General features: G+C 38.6%; 1 protein-coding gene across 2 annotated transcripts in view; it reads left to right on the top strand.

Moving 5' to 3' along the window:
• Positions 1-22523, top strand: part of LOC139708000 (uncharacterized) — a 44143-nt gene that overhangs the window by 12925 nt on the left and 8695 nt on the right. For both annotated transcript variants that reach the window (XM_071619994.1, XM_071619995.1), the window contains exons 2-8: positions 1351-1772; positions 4481-4694; positions 5985-6097; positions 6850-6970; positions 7395-7474; positions 13065-13214; positions 20425-20608. In XM_071619994.1, coding sequence (XP_071476095.1) covers positions 1501-1772; positions 4481-4694; positions 5985-6097; positions 6850-6970; positions 7395-7474; positions 13065-13214; positions 20425-20608 — 1134 coding nt within the window. In that variant the 5' untranslated portion in view covers positions 1351-1500. The remainder of the gene's footprint in view (positions 1-1350; positions 1773-4480; positions 4695-5984; positions 6098-6849; positions 6971-7394; positions 7475-13064; positions 13215-20424; positions 20609-22523) is intronic.

The raw sequence follows: 22523 nt of genomic DNA, 5'->3' as shown, positions 1-22523 counted from the left end.
GAATTGTCACAGTTGTTACAGCACCACTGAATGGTGCATTTTTTGTATACTATGCTATGGTCAAACTCTCAAAAGACCGAGAAGTTCAAGCCAGCAAAAATATGTTGAAGCATTGCCAGTGGGACAACAAACTTCCTGCAAAACTTCTTATATAAACTTTTCATCAAACTTCCCACTCAAACTAGAGATATTTAAATGCTTGCACCTGAAACTTTGCAACATTTGTCATGTGATCAGTCCACCACCTGTTCATATTAACCACAATACAAATAAGGTAATAAATGACAGTGATTCACAAGGGATAGAGTTTAATAGCAGCTTTACAATCATTTTCACTGACAGTTTACTGCAACACAGTATATCGATGTGAAAGATGCAAGTACCTTGTACTTGTATTTTTTTGGTCCCTTTTGATATCGTGTCAAAAGAGGAAGTGGTTACAAGGGTTTATGTGTAAAGTCATTGAGAGACTAGTGAGGATGTGATGAGACCTGATCTGAATTGGACTCACGGTTGGCATGGTTTTGGGCAAATGTGTCAAACATGTATAACTTTCTAAACTTTCTAATTGACATTTGTAGTTCCAATTTTGTTGAAACTATATATACATGCTTTAATTCTTACTAAGTGTATTTCCCATTGAAGAATGGTTTGTGATGCAACTGGCATTTTCATTTTCATTGAAAAAAAATATTTGATTTGTTTTTTTTTTTTTTCTGTTTGACTATTGTTGTAGAAAGATTATTATATTATACTTTGAGGTGACATTATGTGGACAGGTCGTATACTTTTGAATGTTTATTCTGCTTGGGCGTGCAGTTTACCGCAGTTATCTACTGCAAACTGGATTAGTCTACAGCTCAGATACAGCTGTAGGAAATCTCTCTTACTACATCCATGTTAGACATACATTGACCTGTTTTCCTATTACTGTAAAAGTGGAAATTTTCGTGGTGTTGAAATTTTCGCGTATTTGGTGCAACCAGAAACTACTGCGAAAATAAAAGCATGCGAATATTTTTGCTGGGCTTATGTTCCTGTGCGTTATGTCTTGATTCCGCAGAATTAAAAACACGTGAAACTCTTCTTACCTGGCCAAGCGTGAAAAATTAGTCGCGCGAAAATATCCACTTTTACGATATCTGACAATAGCCCAACTCATAGAGTTTGTCACTTTTACCGACTTACATGTAGCCACAATTAGGCTGCACATACAACTTTGGTGGATTGAGAAGATTTGATTGATGAGCTACTGTAGTCAATCCAACAATTGTAACCATGTCAACAGTCTGTGTATGATACAAACAGGATCTTTAAACTCGATACTTTTCTCTGTTTCTCTTTCCGTAGCCACACAGATTGGTCTATAATTGAGAGTATTGCTCTGTTCAGCCCTTTTCAACCCCCGAATTCAAAGGCATTCTTCTTGCTGCCTGGGAGTGTCTGTGCAACGGAGGCACCCCTATCTGGTCAGAGCAGTGAAGTAGAACACTAGGAAACATGTCTGGAAGGCGACTTCTTTTGAGATGTCTCCCGCAGCTCTGGGCACAGGAAACGTCGAGGACGCCGACCACCTGCAAATTTCACCAGGCACTCTTGGCAGGCCGGACAGGGCGAAACTGCACACCGCACAGGACCATCTGCGCATCGTCCGCCCTGGGGAAGTCGGCCGAAACGGAGGTAGCTTGCCCTCCACAGCTTGACATTCCAGACTTTGAGGCAGAATTGAGATTCAAGGGCCTTGAAACAGACTTCCCGTGCCTTTCACGATCGTAAGGAACTTGATGAACTCTCTCATAATCTTGTGCCTTCAAACATGTTCCTTCCGGGAACCAGGTGTACCAGGTTTCCATAGCGTCAACTCATAGACAGGAATTGAGTATACCCAGTTCCCACAATGTGCGAAGTGTCCACATTTGTGGCCTAAATTTATGTGTACTGGTATTTTGTATTATACTGAGTAGAAAAACAACTTATAGCCACAGATTAGAGCTTCTGCTGCCATATTTGATCTTTTCTTGTCTCAGAATTGCATATGTACAATGTACATGATTGTATTTTTGTATTTATTTACCTTTTTTGATTTAGGGGCCTATGAGTGTACTTGTTTTACTGCAAAACTCATATGAAGGCATACATAGCAATTGAGGCTGAGCTCACTAGATTTTGGCTCGTGCTGACCCCATTTAGGTATCCTTATAGTGTATAACAAAAAAACTTTACAGCCCGCCCACACTCTATTCATAGCACACATCCAATCTATATTTTGCATTGTTTGATGGTGCATGCAGTTGACCATGAAAAGGCACAAGAACTACACAGAAATACACAAGAACTGCATGACTGCTGTCGCACCAAGGCAATCGCCAACCTGACCATTCTTTGTCGAAGGGCAAAAAAGAATCTTATCGGCATACAGAGCTCTAATAAACATCTCATCCCCAATCTCGCCAAGCCGTGAGTGTTGTTCACTGAGCTACATGTAATGTGTGACTTTTCCAACTTCAGTCTTTCCCCAAAGTGTGTGACAGGTATTGAGACCATCAGACACATGTCTTTTGCGTCAATACATTGTACATGAGAATCATGAGTTACCACATAGTGTTTCAAACTAGATTTGTTTACAAAGAGAAACAAAACAAAACAAAAAAAGACAACAGCCATTTACAGTGATCAGAACAAACAGAAAAAATTCATTGCAAAGTGTCTTGAAGTAATCGTGTAGTTTGCCTGTGATATTGCACTGTAGGGCTTTCTCATTTATTGCAATTTTGAAAGCAATAAAATCCTTCTATTAAATGGTGATATAGATCCTAATCTAATGACTGGTCAAGAGCTATCACATGACTAGTCATTATTTTGCTTAAAGGCCCAACTTTACTTTTCATTGGTCATTAGTGTGCTAATGACTGGTACCTAGACTGCTCTGCTGCAGTGTGTGTGAATGACAAATGCACTGCAATTGTTTGTGTGTGTGGTTCAGTAGTAATAGCTTGGAGCAGGTGCTGGCCTGGGAATTGTTTGATAATGGCTGCCATGGAATTTAAATTGCATAATCATTTTATGAGGAAAAAATGCAGATAACCTGATTGGGCAGTGGTAAAATTATCCACCTTCTCTGTCTTGTGAACAATTCAAAACACACATGGCTGTTCCTTGTGTGTTTCCAACCGTTCTAAAGTAACCATGGTGTGGATAATTCTCACTAATATCCTCTACAGTATGTCCCAAAAAAAAAATTACAACGGGGCCCTCCGCAATGATATCTTTAAAAATAGTGAATCAATCTAAATACAAATTCAGGGTATGAAACTATAACTCATTGCCCACATCTTACAGAAAATCCCATTCGATTTGCTTCAGTGGTCAAAGAGAAATGAGGAATTTTGTAGAGGATGTCAGGAATCTCTTCTGTCCAAATTCTGTCTATTATTCACACACAAGAGCATTGAATTGCTAAAATTGGAAGAATGAGACTCATGACATGCTTTAGAACAATCCACATTTCTCTGTGACCGCTTAACCAAATTGATTGGGGTTTTCTGCAAAATAGAGCCAAGATGTTATATTTTAAGACCCTGAAGTAGCACTTGGACAGGTTGATCATATTGGGTGCTATCAATTCGAAAATCTGATTGTAATTTTTGGGGCGACTGACTGCAGTATGTCCCCCAAAAAATTACAATCAGATTTTCTCATTGATAAGGCCCAATATGATTAAATTTCTAAATGCTACTTCAGGGTCTTAAAATGTCACATTTTAGCTCTATTTTGCAGAAATCCCCATTCGATTTGACTAAGCGGTCACAGAGAAATGTGGATTGTTGTAAAGCATGTCATGAATCGGATTCTTCGGAGTTTAGTATTTTGATGATCTTGTGTGTTAATAATAGACAGAACTTGGACAGAAGAGATTCCCGACATCCTCTACAAAATTCCGTATTTCTCTTTGACCACTGAAGCAAATCGAGTGGGGTTTTCTGTAAGATGTGGGCAATGAGTTATAGCTTCATACCCTGAATTTGTATTTAGATTGATTCACTATTTTCAAAGATATCATTGCGGAGGCCCCCGTTGTAATTATTTTTGGGACATACTGTATAATGTTCATTTGTGCTTTAAGGTGCTGATTGTATTCGCTTGCCTGCTTTCTTCTCTGATTGGTAGTAAATCCCTACTATATAACAATGGTTTCTGTGTGTCCGGATCATGATACTGTTATACATGAGTGGGTTTATCTTACTCTGAATAATAGTTAGTTTTTTTTTGTTTTTTTTTTTGGGAGGGGGGGGGGGGGATTGGAGGGGAGATTTAACTCAATTTGTTTACAGGAGCATGGTAAGATTGACAGCTAATGGCATCATGGACATGTACTTGTAAGGGGGTAATTCCCTGGTGGGGGAAAGCAAGAGAGACTCAAAACTATTCTTGAGAGTGCTCAATACCCTTTGTACTCTATGAATTTCCACGTTGCCACTAGGCCCCAGGCTGGTCCCGAACCAGAGTACCACAAGATAGTCTCAGGGTACCAGACCTTCCTCTACCAGCAGCCCTTTGCACTAAAGTACAATGACGGTATACTGCCGGAGCTCAGCGTGGCCTATGAAACCTGGGGAGAGCTGAATAGTGATAGGAGTAATGTGGTGCTGCTCTTTACAGGACTGTCAAGCAGCTCGCACGCCAGGAGCCATGAGGTAAGGTCATTGCACTTTGATCTGTGTTTGTCACACATCTTTGTTGAATATTTCTTTATTTGTTGCCAGAATCAGAATTCAGAAATTCAGAATGTACATGACATAAAATGAGGGATTGTATTAGGCCCATCACTGGATGTTTGTCGATAAACTTTCAGATTATTCAGAATAAGACCCAGTCTTGATTGATAGCAACTTCCAACCATCATCATCTTTTGAGTAATGCAAGGCTAGTTATCGACTCCAATACAGTTATTCACCCATCACCATTAGTTTCGAGTCTTGGTAGTTATTTGTTTAGTTTATGAATGTGAGTCAATATAAATATGCAAGTTTGTCAATTATCATATCTGTATTTTGAGTAAAATGATGTTTGTATTAAAACAGACACATCATAATCTTTTAACCAAATTTCCCTAGTCATTCTGGAGACCCACAAAAGGGCTAGAGATAATTTCTTTTTGGATGTGGCCTACAGGTGTACATACTTTCATAACCCCTCTCATTAGTGAATGAATCATCCAATTTATTGTTCAAGGAACATTTAAAATTACATTATATATTCAGCTATGCTTAATAATATTTCACACTGTTTCTGTTATTTGTATACTAATGTAAATTTAGCATGCCTGATATATAATTATTTATGCACAAAGTGCTTTGTACCCTTTTGAAAAGGCGCTATACAAATTCTATTTGTCGAGCTATGTATCTTGCATATATGTACAACTGAATAACATCCTGTATTTCATCATTGTTTCCTTTATAGCACAGTCAAAAGTAACTGCCCTTATTCAGGAATATATGCATTACGTGCATTTACAAAATGAAGGAAGTACCAAACTGTATCACTCACACAATCTTTGTACATTCAGGCAACAAATTGGAAATGGTATAGATTCATTTTGAAGTTCTCAAGCAACATATTTGTTTTGTGTGTATTTGTGGTTCGCTCCAGTACTTCTCCTGAATATCTACTTTAGTGTTCCTGCTGCATTTGATTTGATTTGACAGTGTGAAATCAGTGTACTTAAATATTTTTTTTTTTTTTGGTCAATTCAGTCTTTTTTTTTTTTTTTTTTTTGGGGGGGGGGGAAATATTGTCACAGAGATTATTCACAATATTTCATGAAAGGACCTACAAAAAAAAAAATCAGTTACTACTAACAATAACCAAACAGTGCTTGATAATAGAATGGTAACTATCCCCTCCCCCATTTTTCCTTGTATGTTCTGTTCTCCAATTTGTTGTTATACATGTACTTCCTTTCTGCTCTCTCCTATCTATAGGACAACCTCACCCCAGGGTGGTGGGAGAAGTTCATCGGACCAGGGCGGGCCATTGACACCAGTAAATTCTTTGTTGTGTGCTGCAATCATATTGGCGGTTGCTATGGAACCACGTAAGACATGTTCCCTTTCTTATTAAAACCATCCTTAAGTGATTTATTATATTTGGTTAGGATGACAGATGATGCTAATGGAAGTGATTCTGAAGAGTGATCAGATATGATTGATGTTGACATTAGAGGGTTACTGCATCAACAATTTTTTAGAAATCATTTGCAGAAACATACACCTTTAAAAGTAGTACAAGTACAAGTTGTATCATTATAATTGTTTAATGTGAGTAGGCCTGTCGCCATTTCATATGCAAGGGGCGGCAAGGTGTCTCGAGTGGTTGCCTATCTTTCTTGCAGTGGAATGACTTGGGTTTGAGTGCAGGTTTGAATCCAATTGATTCTCTTGGTGTGTTATCATGCCATCCCCTCTAGTAGAGGCAAAACACCCTATCCCTTTATATGGATTGGACAAAAGCCCCACATATTAAGAGAGTCACATTCTATGCTCATAAATGATCCTTCTTCTTTTGTTCATTGCAAAGAGCAGAGAGCATAACCTGGTGAAATGATTTATGCTGTCTAAGTATGTGTATTGTCCATTACACCTGGACCCCATGGAAGATCAGCTAGTGCAGCTGAATATGGGCTATCCAGCCTTCTTATCAGATGGAAAATGAAAACAATTAGAAACAAACAAAGGAGAAAGGAAAAGATAGTATGAATTGATGCTCAATGTGTGTCAGAGTCATCTACAGTTGAGGCTGCAAACAAAAATCTTGTTTGTTTTGTGTGTGTTTTGTTTTGTTTATCAGTGGCCCATCATCCATAAACCCTGTCACTGGAAAACCATATGGAACTACCTTCCCATTGGTATCAGTGGAAGACATGGTCCACGTCCAGTTTCTTCTCATGGACCATCTTGGGGTAGACAAGGTACCTTGTTAATGGTTTGTCTTCATATTGCCTTTTCCTCAAATCTGTCACACCTTACTTTTTCTTCTTATCAAAATCCTGTGTGCATCAAAATGCCACAGCATCTGCAGTTTTCAGTGTGGAACAAATTGGGATATTTGTTGATCAACTATCTTCTCAGTATGTGCAAAATATATGTCTTTGTGTCAAATTAGAAATTTACAATATATATATGAAGAATGTATGCCTCTGTAAAATGAGAAAAGCGCAATATGGCCAGACTTTGTGCCCATTAATCTCATATCAGTTGCATGTGCGTATGACAGGTAGTAACGAGTCAAAGAGTTTCTTCCTGGCACTGGTATTTTACCGCCTTTTCATCTTCCGGTAGATACTCAAGGGCAAATGGAATGACAATATATTGATGTGTCTATTCTTATCCCAGCTCCATGCCTCTGTAGGATCATCCTTGGGCGGAATGTGCTCCCTCCTGTCTGCTGCCCTCTACCCCGACAGAGTAAGAAGGTGAGGCTCAGCAGAATGATACTCTTGTTAAATGTCCAGCTCCATCAGTGTAAGGTGCAATTCTTACACCATGCCCAAATTGAACAAAAAGTCCAGTAAACTCAATGGTAGGAAATTCGTGGACATTGGAATTAAAGTCAGAAAATTATGGAAATTTGAAATTTCTCATGATTTCACTAAGTAGTGATACTGTACTAGGGTTTTCTATAGCTCAGTTGGTAGAGCACCGTGCTAGCAATCTGGAGGTCTCGGGTTCAAATCCTGATGGAATCCTTTTTTTTTTTTGCTCAATTTCCCACTAATTATATATTCATTTCTGGTCAGTTTTCCTCTGTTTGCATGTATTACATGTCCGTATTCAAAAAGCTGCATCACTTCGCTGATCCCTCGCATTTAACCCCAAGTCGATTAATCCTTTGGGTTTATATCAGATTTAAGTGTGTACACCCACACTGCAATAGCTTTTGACCATGTGAGTATTGAGAATAAGGATTTCTAGGATGAATACTGTACTAGGGCTTTCTGTAGCTCAGTCGGTAGAGCACTGTGCTAGCAATCTGGAGGTCTCGGGTTGGAATCCTGATGGAATCCCTCTTTCTTTGCACAATTTTCCACTAATGAAGTTGTGATATTGTTCACAACCAAAGTTAGAAAAGGTGGTGATATTGTCATTTCACAGTTCTTGGTTTGACCTAGGAAATAGAGTTTTATGATATGGCTATTAGTTTAGTCTAGCTATTTCCTTCACAAAGTTGTTGTCACTAGGCTACTACAAGACACATGTTCGATGTGAATTATGGGAGTTTTCATGCCTCTGCCACAAAGTGTCGCTGGAGGCAGTATGTTTTTGGGTTGTCCGTCTTTCCTACCGTCCTGTTGAGGATGAGCTGATTATGCTATAACACATGCTGCCCATATCCACCTTCAATGGTTAAAATGCCAAAATTATACCGAAGATGGTGAATTACAGAGATGTACCCTAGAATAGAGTTAATATGAATGCACTTAATCAAACTTGAGTATATTGGACAGTGATTGTTTAGGGAAGTATTTGGTCCCTTGGGTCAAAGATCTAGAGAAAATGATGAAATTTCCCTGTTTTTGTCTATTATTTCTCAATGCGTTGGCATGAAAATTGGTGAATACAGATAGTGATTACAGTATTTGCCTATCATATGAAAGCTTTGTCTCACATTGGCAAGATTTTCTATAGAGTTATTGGAGAAAAGTGTGAAATAGACACAACAGTCGCCATATCAACATTTCTAGTTAAAAACCTGACATTATATAACATAAGTTCTTTCTGTTTTCAATATTTGTTTAGAACACCATTGGCTACTGTGTTCATTGCATGAATACTGTACATTCTGATTTATTCCAGCTCACCAAGTAGTTTACCTAAATATTCAAAGCGCCATTCCGCCCACTACTACACTTTCCCTTTTAGCTGTTACATATTGCTGAAGAGAACAAGGACATGCTGCAAACTGCTGAGAAACATTGTATGATTACAAATAATTCTATTCAACCACAGCTTGTTCAGAGTATATCTTTGGAACTTCATCATCAAATGTCCAAAGTGGCCAGTCTTGATTCTGAAAGTTGCATGACCTTTGCAAAATAAGAATCAATGTTTGTGAATGATGAACACTTAGATTTGCATTTTTTTTTTTTTTTTTTTTGTTGATGTCCGATGTTGCCTGGTATAAAGTGAATAACAAAAGAAGCCCAAAATATATCTGGGAGCTTAACAATAGGCATAAATTTATTGATCCCTTATTTGTTTGGCATTCCTTTGTCTGCTGTGTTGATTGACAGGTGCTAGTATCAATTTACTCTATTGCACCTGTTTACATGCTAGTTACACCTGTATGTTAAAAGCTGCAGAAAGTGTGCTAGACTATGTTAAAAGCTGCAGAAAGCATGCTAAACCATGTTAAAAGCTGCAGAAAGTGTGCTAAACCATGTTAAAAGCTGCAGATAGTGTGCTAGACCATGTTAGAAGCTGCAGAAAATGTGCTAGACCATGTTAAAAGCTGTGGAGGAAAAGTAACGTATCATTTCACAGAAGTGTATGCAGTATATCCAGTAAAGTTTCATGACCTTAGGAAATGTGGAATGAGGCAATTCTCAATACAAACTCAAGATCAGCTGTTAAAAGGTGTTTGGTTTCTTTTAATGCCAGTTGGCTGACAAATGGGAGAAAATCAATAACACTTCTCTGGACAGGAGGCAACACGAAACCTAACATTCACTTCATATTTGTTTGATAGGGTTAATACCTGCCAATTTGTGGCACATTATGGCCCGAATTCATGAAGGTGGTACAAATGAAACCATGGTTTAAACCATGGACAAAAACCATGGAGCGCCAAGTGTCGCACGGAATATTTCGTCGACAAAAGGACCGTTTCGTTAACGAAATTATCATTTCGTGGACGAAATATTCATTTAGTTTCAAAATGTTGTCATTTCGTTACAAAATAATCATTTCATCGACGAAATGACTGATTTTGTAACGAAATATTCCATGCGACACTTGGCGCTCCATGGATTTTGTCCATGGTTTAAACCATGGTTTCATTTGTACCACCTTCGTGAATTTGGGCCTATAAGTGGAAGAAAGTTTTGGGAATTTTCCACTGGTACTGTTAGACAGTCATTTCCATTCCAAAGTTACTTCTCCATAAACTGCCTAGAACTCATTTTTTATTGTCTCAATGATGCTTGGGTTATCAGTTTGCCATTAAATTCATTGGATTGGTAAACAGTGACAGCACATTGATTGGAAAATAGCCAAACACGCAGCGGTACAGATGTGTTACTAGTGTACATAGCTAGATGTCAAGATATGATCTAGAAAGCTGCGAGTGTACTGGAAAACAGAACAATGATTGAAATTAATGGCTGATGGGATATTAAGATTAGTGCACTCTTTTTTTGGCACATGGTGGCTTTATATTGCATTGCAAGGTGCAAACATTACGAGGTTAATCACCTAAAGGACACCTCCGGATGATTTTCAGACTTTTACATTTGAATGACCATAAATTGGTTATACTGGGTACAGAGTTTCAGAATTTCTAGTGATAGGGATGATGGATAAGAACGTTTCAAGATAGATCTTATATAACAAATCACAATGAACAAGAATGATGACATGGCAGCCTCACCATAGGCATAAACAAGTTGGGGCTCAAGGAAGCACAACAAAAGAAGAAGGCATGCATAAATTCTACACAGATGAACTTGCTAAGCATGCTGTATTATAATGGAATTACATTGCTACATGTACATTTCTGAAATTTGTGAGACTCCTATTTCATCATCCATGTTCTGTGTAATTTGTTTTGGGGTTTCCAGAGTATTAGTTTCTCTGATCTAGGACAACATAAATTCCACAAATCTATGCATGGGGCTGCTGATTTATGTACGACATGATGTAAAATTATGAAAATTATCTGAAATTCTCCTTGTTTAATACATCATATGTACAATTAACAACAAAATTATTCATACCCCTGAGAAATTATTAGTTTTGAGCAGGTTTTTTTACTAGTGAAAGATGGAGTGATGGTGATGGGGTGTTAACTTTGAACTCTTATTTGTCCTCCATAGATTGACATTATTTCCAGTCTCACCTCATTTGCATCACAACAGAACGTTAAGATATATTACACCCAATCACCATCACTCCATCCTTTACTTCTGAGAAATTTGTTCAAAACGAAAAAATTCCCAGGGGTACGAATAATTTTGTTGTTAACTGTATGCCTGTATTTTTCCTACCTGTACTACCTGTGTGTATGTCTAGCTTTACCTGTCTGTTTGCCAGTCTGTCTTTCTGTTGCTCTCTCTATTCTAATCCATTCCATCTATCATTTACTGGAAGTGTAAGACCACCGTATGAAATTCTGCACATAACCATCAAATTGTCATGTTTGATAAAAACTGGTGTTAGACAGCATGTTTCAAGACTCAGATCAAATTTTCAATAGGCTGATCAGTAGAAACTGATTCCCCCCCCCCCCCCCCCCCATATTGTTTTGACATATTGGTAGTCTAGTGGCTAGTACACAGGGTTGGGAGCAGTATGGCTAAGAAGTAGGCCATTCTTTATTTCAAGTCATTGCTTTTAGTGATTAGTGCCCTCAAGAAAGATACTTAAACAATTGCTTTGCTGTAGCTAGTGGCATAAACGCTGATGAATTAGTGCCAGATGCCATGTTTCAGCTGTTGACCTCAGTCTTGCAAGTTGCTGTGGACTATGGAATGTGTGTTTGGCAAGAATGACTAGGCAATATTGTGTCACATGCTGCTTCTTCTTCTTCTTCTTCTTTTTTAACCCAGTTGTTGTAACGTGTGACCATGATGAGACCATGAAAGGATTGTAGTTCTCCTCCAGTAGCTTTATCTCCAAGCTTGATTATATAAAGATCTAATGCTTCAATTACAGCGGCAGTCTGTCAGGAACATGAAAGACAGCATGAAGCAAATAATCAGGCGTGAGATAAGAAGTTGACTTGAGGTACACAAATACATATCTGTGGTTTGTCTTCTCACTTGGATGATAGTCAAACAGCTGCTGGTGTCCCATGTGCCCTGTGGCTTACGGCGCCCATGACAAGAACGTGATGTAAACAGAGTAATCAGGGTGTTTGTTGAGGTTGCAAAGTCTGTCAGTCTTGACATCGGTAGTTTTATTCCATATGCCAAGAAATACGAAGAGCCGCAAGCCTCCTTAGTTTACAAAGATTCCCATCACAATATTTGCAGGGATGTGAGAGTTTATAGAGATTTCTTTTGTTCTGATTTCAGACTCTTTTACTTGTTCCAAATCCTACTTTTCTGACTTTTTTTTTTTTTTTTAAAACAATTCAGATGCATTGAAATGTTCTCAGTTTAAAGCACTTCAACCTTTTTGTTTCAGGATTTTCAGATTTTGCAGACTTTTTGCTGCAAGTACTCTCACACCCCTGCATTTGCTATACTATGTGGTAATGATGGTGATATTGATTATTTGATGATGATGATGATGATGATGATAAGAGTAATGATTGTAATTTATAATCATTGTTTAAGTGATTATCGTGATCACTGTCATCATTATCATAAGCACTATTTTCTGTGTTTTCAATCTAAAGCAATTATAGGTGCATTATTGTTACTCTTATCTCTTGAATCAGCAGCATCTGAATACAGTCCAGCCTATGTCAGTTGGTAATAGCTTCAGTATACTGCTGTGGTTGAGAGCCATTTTGATTCATGTTCAGAAATGCCTACATGTGACTACCTGTCTGTAGTGGCCACCAGTTGCTTACGGTCTTTTTTACAATTATACAATTATTGCAGGGGAGTTTAGTGTAATAGCAAATCATTGGGAAAAAGAAATTATGTAAATTTGTATTTTCTTTTTGGTTTCTTCTGTCCATCTGTACTGTCGTTCTTTGCTCCTATACCTTTCTTCTTCTTTTCTCTCTCCTTTTCTCTCTCCTTTTCTCTCTCCTTTTCTTTCTCTCTATATTTCTCTTCCCTCTCTCTTCTCATATCTGTTTTTGTGTCTCTCCATTTTGACACTGGTTGTCAACAGAGTGATCTCCATATCGGCTTGCGCCCAGACCTATGCCAGCTCCATCGCCCTCCGCTTCCTCCAGAGGCGGGCCATCATGACTGACCCCAACTGGCAGCGAGGACACTACTATGGGGACTCTTACCCTAAGATGGGCATGAAGCTTGCAAGGTAACCATGGCAACTGTCGTCATTATGTAGACCAATTGACTGGTCTCTACTAGCAAATTCAAACTGTATGCATGTTCTTAATACAATAGTGGGGCAGATATGTGAAAAAGGTGCTCACATCTGGCGGAAAGTATGACATTTTGCATATAGGGGTATTTTGGGGCGCTTATTTCAAAAATTGCCGGATCCAAGAGATCTGGCCACGGGGTCGGCCGCCATTTTGAATTCCAATATGGCCGCCGTCAAAGATCCCTATCTTCAGTTCTGAATGACATAAGCCATTGGAATTTGATACATAAAAGCATGGTGTTATGATGACTTCAATAACAGACTTATTTGATATGTCTGACAAGCTGCACGGCAGCCAATTTGAATTTTTATACATAGTTGCCATGTTGGAGTGTTGAAAATCTCTATCTCGGGTTTGTAAATTAGGCTACCTGATTGAGCGCGCGTTTGTAACTGATTGAGTGTGCGCTGCTGTATTTACATTGTGACGTCAGTGAAAGGTGCATTATGCTTCCTTTTTGCTGCACTTTTTGACATGCTCGTGAATGTCAGTTGTGGTGTTTGTCTTCGTAGCCACATTGGAATTCAAAATAGCAGGCATTGCGTTTGTCAGACACATCACATTAGTTAATATTTTAACTCAGTATGTCAAAATACTTGTTTACACCTAATTTCAGCGTCACTCATCACTTAGAAATCGAGATAGGGATTTTGAATATTTCGTCGAGGCGGCCATATTGGAATTCAAAATGGTGGCCATTCGATGTTTGTCAGACACTTCAAATCAATCTGTCATCAAATTCAATATGTCAAAACGCTCATGTGTACCAAATTTTGGTGCCACAGGTCATTCAGAACTGAAGATAGGGATCTTTAAATTTGTTTTGTGATGGCGGCCATATTGGAATTCAAAATGGCGGCCGACCCCGTGGTCAGATCTCTTGGATCCAGCAATATTTGAAATCAGCGCCCCAAAATACCCCTACTTACAAAATTTCATACTTTCCGCCGGATGTGAGCATCTCGACCAAATTTTGTTACATATCTGCCCTACTACAAGGGTTGTTCCTGACAGCCAGAAAGCTTGCCCAAGGATTGCCCCACATAGCAGCAACTACTGTATAAGCTGTTATTTTCTCCGATTTAGCAAATCACAGTTGGACTGCGAATTTGACAACACGTGAAAATGTCAACATGCGCTAAGGTCATAGTGCGCTTTTGAAGGCCTCCATGTCAATTCGCGAAAAGAACATCTCTCAAAAATGTCAGTGACCTCCTCATTTGCGAAAATATCTGTACGTGAAAATAACAGCATATACAGTACTATATGCATGGTGGATTCCAAGTATTGATGTTTATTCATCAAGAATAGGTTATTGGAAAGCTTGTTACTAGGACCCTAGGTAAGAAACAGTCATGAATTTGACTACACTAGTAAATCAGGTTATTACTATCAACTATAGAATGCAGAATGACATTTGACTTGCATAGCAAGCAATGTGGTATTCTTCAGATAGCATTTATTCGTATCAGGGCAATTACCCCAAAGATTAGGGTTAGGGTTAGGTATAGGGTTAGAGTTAGAATTAGGTTCATGTTCAGGATTAGGATTAGGGGAAGGGGTAATTTGCCCAGGGGATAATTGCCCTAGACCCAATTTATTGAGGTTCTGTGACAGAACTCTTGTTCCATGTAAGTGCACTTTTCTGTATAAAATTGGTAAATTAAGCCTTTAATGTCCCATTTTATTTTCTACCAGGGCCCAGGGGCTACCCTCCCTTGGCCAAATCAATTCTTGTGCCTGCGCCACAATGTGTTGCCAGAGGCATTATGTCTTTTGGTTGACCGTCCATCATTCTGCCCATCTTTCCGTCTGTCTTTAAGTCCGTCTTTCTGTCTGTTGCAATCAATTTTGTGGAGGCATAACTTAAAAACCGTTTAGGGTATCTTAATGAAACTTAGCATGCAATTACATGTACGACAATGATGTATGAGTTGACGAAGTTGTGCTTATCAACTTTTGGGTGCAAATTTTCAAGGTCAGAGGTCAAGGTCAAATTCTCAAAATTCCACTATTCCCCCCATGCCTAGATGCAATTGCTTAAGGTATTTGCTTGAAGTTTTCTGGACATGTATTACCAGAAAATAATTCTTTAGGGAGAGCTGTGGGCCATTGGGTTAAAGGAACACAAACCCAAAGAGCAATGTGGATTGAGTGAAGGCAGCAACATTAATAGAACACATCTGTGAAAGTTTGAAGAAAATCGGACAATCAATGCAAAAGAAATGAATTTTTAAAGTTTTGGTGTTGGAACTGCTGGATGAGGAGACTACTAGAGGTTATGACATATGAGTGGACAATGGTATAAAGAAAATATAAAGAAAATTCCACAAAAATGTATTTTTCATGAAAATTACAAATTCCATCAACTTGATACTGACATGCAATGTATGTTAAGGGTAGCAATTATTCCCCCTGCTTTCTGAAAGCGGTTAGTCAAGTGCTCTTTCATAATGCTAGAAAAGTGAATTTTTGTTGAATTTTCTTTACCTTTTCTTTGTATTGTTGTCCACTCATACTCATAACCTCTAGTAGTCTCCTCATCCAGCAGTTCCAACTCAAAAACTTTAAAAATTCATAACTTTTGTATCGATTGTCCGATTTTCCTCAAACTTTCACTGATGTGTTCTACTAATATTGCTGCTTTAACTCAATCCACACTACTCTTTGGGTTTGTATTCCCTTTAAAGGACAGAGATCAAAGTTGAATGAAAAGACCTAAATTTTACTTTTTTCTCCATATCTCGGGAATGACTCAAGGCGTTTTCATGAAACTTAGTACATACATTGTATGCATGTACGGCATGATAATGATGCTCTTTGGAATTTTTGGGCCATGGAGTCAAAGGTCAAGGGTCAAAGGGTAGGATAAAATGCTGAAATTCCACTATTCAATGCTTTTTCTCAGTAATAACACTTTTTCTCCATACTTTGGAGATAACTCAATGCATGAACTTAAGAAAACTAGGTGTGTACAGTGTACATGCATTACTGCACAATGATTCTGTGGGGAAGATTTTTGCCGTGGGGTCAAAGGTCAAGTGAAAATGTTAAAGTGTCACAGTTTTTCCCCATACTTTGAGTATAGGTCAAAATATTGTCGTGAAAATGAATGCTACCAGTTTGTGATTATTTGAAGGATTGTGGGTCATGGGTGTCAAAGGGCAGGGTCAAAGGTCAAGTGAAAATACTCCAATTCTTAAGTACATTGTACTTGCTCTCTTTAACAATTTAGTCATCCATCCAAATGAAACCTTGTTCAAGGAAAGTAAACACTCAACACATTTGTGATGAACGTGTCATTTAAGTTTTACGCCAAGTATGTGAAACTGTTGTCTCACATTGTCAAGACATACTGTACTCTATACCTATTGGGAGAACCATGCATTATGGTGGAGGCATGCCAGTTGCAAAAGTGACATTTCTAATTAGACTTGGGATTAATAGCGAAAGGAAATTGCTTCAGAAAAGTTAAGCATTCTAAACCTTGGGCACAGGAGGATTTTTCAACCTTCACTGTGCTTTATTTGTTGATTGACACAGATGTCTGGAAATGATAGAGATTACAGTACTTAATTCCTTTCATCCATGTTATGTCACTGTGTCCTTCCTGTTGGACTGGGGTACATTGCTGTACTACACAGTGTAGGCCTACCTGAGTTGGCTTGCTATTAAAGTTACAGTTCAGTTAAGTTTAGATGGGGTATTGAATGCTGTTAAATAAGCTTGGCATGGTAATCCAAGTGCGTTTGCACGCAAAGGGTTATTTAAAGCAATTGAAAATAAGTTAAATTTAATAAAGTCAATGAAGGCCAATAGTTACAAGCAATGATTGTGTTCTGCTTGCAGGTGCACACAAATCGGTACTTGATGGAGGAAAGTGCACAGGTCATAAACTTGGCATGGATAGGATTGAATAATGTATGGAAATTCCTGTGTGTCTAGTCCCAATGTCAAAACCTGTGATACTAGAAATAGAATTCGTATCAGAGAGCCTGTACAGCTACAGCCACATGGTTCTGTTATAGGCACTCGTGGTTGGGACTGTGGCCAACTTCTTGCTTGGGAAATCATGTACGTGTATGAACCATGTCAATGTCTTTGATTGAATATGTCTGCCAAAGTGTGCAGTACATGTAGGAGAGCTGGCAGTAGTATTCCAAATAGTTTGAAGCACTGAATCTGATTTTTGGTCTACTTCTGCCTTGAATTTTCCTGAATGCTTCTTGGCATGTCAGATTAAATGCGTTCTTGTGGTTCCACGGAAGGTTGTCAATAAAGCTGGTGGGGCAGTATGGCAATGTGAAGGAATTAAAGTTCCAATGATTTGATGTTTCTTTATGATATTAGTTATATTCCACATACTAAGAATCTTGCTATACATGTAGGATTGGTCAAGCGCTGATCACATGATAAAGCGTAGTTTTGCTCATCACAACATCTGAGAAGAAAAGTTCGTTACACTCTATGTTAATAGTCCCTTTTGTTTCGCTGATCTCTTCAGTCCATACAGTCTAACGCAAGATGAGTACGCGCGAAATAAAAGTGCGTTGCACTGCGGACTATCACTTAACTAGGTCAAATGATAGTCCACAGTGCTATGCACTTTTATTTCGGTGCCGCGGTGCGCGGAGCAAATTCATTGTTTTGTCATCTACGCGCATAGGTCTAAAGTAAACTACATGTACATAGCCGAAGCGCTAAGGATTGATACCTGAAGACAGCTAAAAACAGTTTCAGATGTGGAATAAAGTGGAAATATCTAAACGTAGGACCCTAGATGTGGAATATAAAGCAAATAATCAACTTTTACAATGTAGTTTCAGGCAATGAGACAAACTATCACTTCCTCGGCGATCTGAATGTGTACGCTATCTTTCCTCAGCTGCGCTTCGGAAAGATAGCTACACATTGTACATCCAGATCGCCTCGGAAATGATAGTTTGTCCCATCACCTTCACCAACGTTGATTATTTGCATACTATCCCTGCTCTTGTTCACAGAGTACAGGAAATACCTATGATCTGGTGCCCTATTCCATGAGGCTGAAGGCCAAATGGAATATGGCACCAGACCATAGATATTGTTCCCATATTTCGTAAGAAAGGGCAGGGAGCAACAATTTTATCGTTTAACCCTATATTAACTTGGGGGGGGGGGGTCAAATTGACCCCTCCTCAACGTTTCGCGCCATGATTCCACAACGCGCAAAGATTTTGCTGCGTCGTTTCATGAATTTTTTTCATTGAAGTCTCCCGTATATTTTGAGACCAAATTTGCAACGTCCGGTTCTGAAGTAACGTAACGTTTTGCATATGCATGTCAACCCGAAAACAGCTCAAATTCATGATATCGTGTGCAAATCCAATGCAAATTGTTTTTTTGTTAAATTGATATGAATTAGATTATTTCAACTTTTAATCATAAATATTAATCAATTTTAATGTAGATAAACTTTAAAAAGTCCCTGCAACAAATTTTGGCCAAAAAACAGTAGAAAACAAAAGGTCGAAAAAACAATGAAATACATAAGAAATTAACAAAACAATAAAAATGAAAGAAATTGATTTTGATTGGCTAGTTTCTTCCAAGAAAATTGTTTGATGTGTCTTGAGGAATTCTGACACAAAAACTTTAGCAATCCTTCAGCCTTTTTAATGGAGTTACAGGTGGAATTTCATGCATAAATTTGCATGATTAATTTACTAAAAATAGAAAGTCAATATTTTTTTATTGTATGACCATGTAATCTTGTAGATGACATCCGGCTCTATGTTCAAGCAAAATTTCGCGGCGATCGCGCGATCAGCGGCGGAGATCTGAAGAGGCAGTCAAATTGACCCCCCCCCCCCCCCAGTAAAAACTTGGTCTCAAATAGCCCAGTTAAAATAAGGTTAATGCTACAACTGTATCTCACTTATAGTAAATTTTCAACAAAACCATAGACCCGTAAGTCCTATTTCAGAAACTTTGGTAATCCACCAAGTGTGTTTTCTTGTCTTTCTTTCAAATAAAGCTTACCACTGCAGCTAGCAAGCTGCAGTGCTGCTAGTTAGAAGTAAATTGTCAGGTGGGTGCAGCTGTGATGCACCCAAATGTGATTCAAAATGAACCCTTATGTGATTCAAAGTTCCTTATGATATTATGTACTCATGTAAGCATTATGTATATTGCTTTCTATTACTTTTCGTGGAAATAAAATCATTTGAATTGAATTGAATTGCCATGAACGTGAGCAACAGGAAACATGAAATACAATGGAAGCATTGGCCTGTTATACAAAATAATTTCTTTTGTCATGGCTACTACTAAAACACTGATCATTTTAGTTCTCATTTACCTTATTTACTTTTGAAATCCTTATTGGTTATAAGATATGTAATAATCTTGCCCCATCTTATCTCACAGACTTGATTTCCTTCCACTCCTCCACTTCAACCCGTTCTCTCCGTTCTTCCTCCACCCTCCAATTATCACATGGTCCCGCACCTCTACCCGTTATGGCGATAGGGCTTTTTTTGTTATTTCCTCATCTCTTTGGAATAAGCTCCCTCTTTGCATTCGTAATGCTGAAAGTGTTGATAAGTTCAAGTCATTGCTGAAAACTTATCTATTTACTCAATCCTAATTTTTGGAGTTGTTGTTATTGTTATATCATATGTACATAATGCTGTATCTTACCTCAATATTTTTTTTCCATATTAATGTGCTTAGAAACATCAGTATTAAGCGCTATATAAGTATTATTCATTATCATTATCATTATGTAGATATAAGGAAATTTGTCAATCAGTTGCAATAAGAAACAACTTGACAAAAGACTCTTAGCTCTTGCAAATTTGTGAACTTAAAATGCATACGAACATTATTGTTTTTACAGTATGTAGTCATAACCTGAAGAAGATGGTATTTCCAGTGATGAAAAGGTGAATATTGTCACACATTCTAGGTCAACACAAGTGTTATTTTACTTCAACCCTTTGTGGACGGTTTGATTTTGCTACAACACGCATTTCCCATAAACACTTGCCCGAGTATACTCGGGACTCGTCCTCAACGGGTTAATAGGTGAAAAGCCTCTGTGGATAGAGTCACATACAAATGTACAATTGAATTTCCTTGAAATCTTTTTTTCCATAGGGAGATAGCTACCATCACCTACAGAAGTGGCCCAGAGTGGAAAGAACGCTTTGGGAGAAAGCTTATCGATGAGGATGAACCACCCTCACTCTGTCCATCCTTTGAGATAGAAGCCTACATCATGCACCAAGGGGAGGCCTTCTGCAACAAGTACGACCCAAACTCGTTGCTCTACATTTCAAAGGTAAGACCCTGCCTAGTACCATGGGTGTGTTCAAGCGTTCTTTTTAAGCGTACCGTACTGTAATGTGTCCTTTGCAGAGGAGCTCCCAAAGCATACCGTACCATACCTTGTCAAAAGGGGACCACCTCCTGGTGTGATCCAAGAATGTACCCTACTGTACCATACCTTGCCAGAGGAGCGCTTGAATGCTAACTGCTCCAAAAGCATACCGTATGAGATGTTGATACAAGGAAAGTGCACATAATAACCGCTTTCAGTAACTCATGTATTTTTGGTCCTGGTCTGAGCTGAATTAGCCCGCGCCAAGCAGTAAAAATTGCATTCAGTAACTATAGCAGAGCCGCACTACTTTTACAATGACCCATTCATAAACTCAGTAACGTAAGGGATAACTGCCATGGTAACTGAATACGTCATGGACAGAGCGGAAAAGCATTTTCACGCGATATTTGATGTGGGCGCCGCGCGCTTATGAGCTAAGCAGTGGAAGCTGTGACCTTTGACCGTAAAGGAATTTTGGCCCGCGCCTGGCGCTGCTATCGTTCATAAACTCTTCAATCAGCACCAGGCCCGCGCCTGGTCCGCACCTGGTGCTAGCTGCACCAGCGCCAAAATAGTCCGCACATGGCATGGGCCACTTTGGCCCCCACCCATTCATAAACTCAAAATTTTCGACTCTGTCCACTCCTGGTCCGAGCCAAGAGGGTTACGGAAAGGGGTATTAGACACTCTATGTCTTAAAGGGGCATTCCAGACGATTTTCATAATTTCACATCATGTAGTACATAAATCAACAGCTCCATGTATAGATTTGTGGAAGTTATTGTGGTTCTTTAGCAGAGAAACAATACTTTGAAAAACATTGAACAAATTACACTGAACAAGGATGATGACATAGGAGGCTCACATATTTCAGAGATGTAGCAGTGTAATTCCATTACATTATCACTTGCCTGCGAGTTCACCTGTGTATAATCTATGCATGCCCTCTTCTTTTGTGCTGCTTCATTGAGCCCCAACTCATGCATTCTTGTGGTGACTCTGCCATGTCATCATCCTTGCTCTTTGCAATTGGTTATAAATTTCGAAAATATTCTTATTCTTCATCCCAATGTCCATAAATTCTGAAACTCTGTCCTCAGTATAACTAATTTATAGTTGTTCAAATGTTAAAATCTGAAAATCATCCTGAGGTCTCCTTTAATACAAAGATTTGATTCTCTTTATTAGGGATGCCTATATGCAGCGTAGGAGTGGAGCGTAAATGACCCTGTTTGCTACAAAATGTGTGCCCCTTTTGACTAATGTACAAAAATGTGACCCGCTAAAAAAACTACAAAAGGATCTGAAAGTCAAGGCAGGTCGATTTTCTGAAAATGGCATGACATTATTCCCTTACTCCTCCACTTTAATTTCATATGACACGACCCATAAAAGTACTCGGTTGTGGAGATATTGATGATTTTATGAGACCATGTTGAGTGGTATAGGAAATCAGTGTTTTGAGAAAACTGCCTTTAAAGTTTTCTTTCCAACAATCGGGATCAAGGGGAGGTAAGACCATTTTCGCCTCTTGACATTAGAAGGTCTGCTCATAGCAACCTCCGCGATGGTCATTCAAGCTTAGGCCAAAAAAAAAAAAATTGTTGCATTGGCGTAACATGAGATTTTCAAATAGGGTCGGTCGGGCGGATTTTTTTTTTTTTTTTTTTTTTTTTTTTTTGCTACCTGCATTTTACGTGTAAAACTCGTGCTCAGCTCAGTAAACAGTTACAACTGCTGCACCGAATGTGCTGTGTTCATCTATTCTACAAATCATTTATGAGGCCGATATTACTGGAATTATACCCCTTCACAGAATTTAAAGATGTTGAAATCATTATCCTGAATGTTTTCACTTCATATTTTACTATTT

The sequence above is a fragment of the Diadema antillarum genome, unplaced genomic scaffold (genome assembly GCF_040938485.1).
Source record: "Diadema antillarum isolate AM-2024a unplaced genomic scaffold, OU_Dant_1.0 seq00001293_RagTag, whole genome shotgun sequence".
Taxonomy (NCBI): domain Eukaryota; kingdom Metazoa; phylum Echinodermata; class Echinoidea; order Diadematoida; family Diadematidae; genus Diadema; species Diadema antillarum.
Note: the sequence above shows the minus strand (reverse complement) of the source record. Positions and strands in the feature narration are given on the sequence as shown.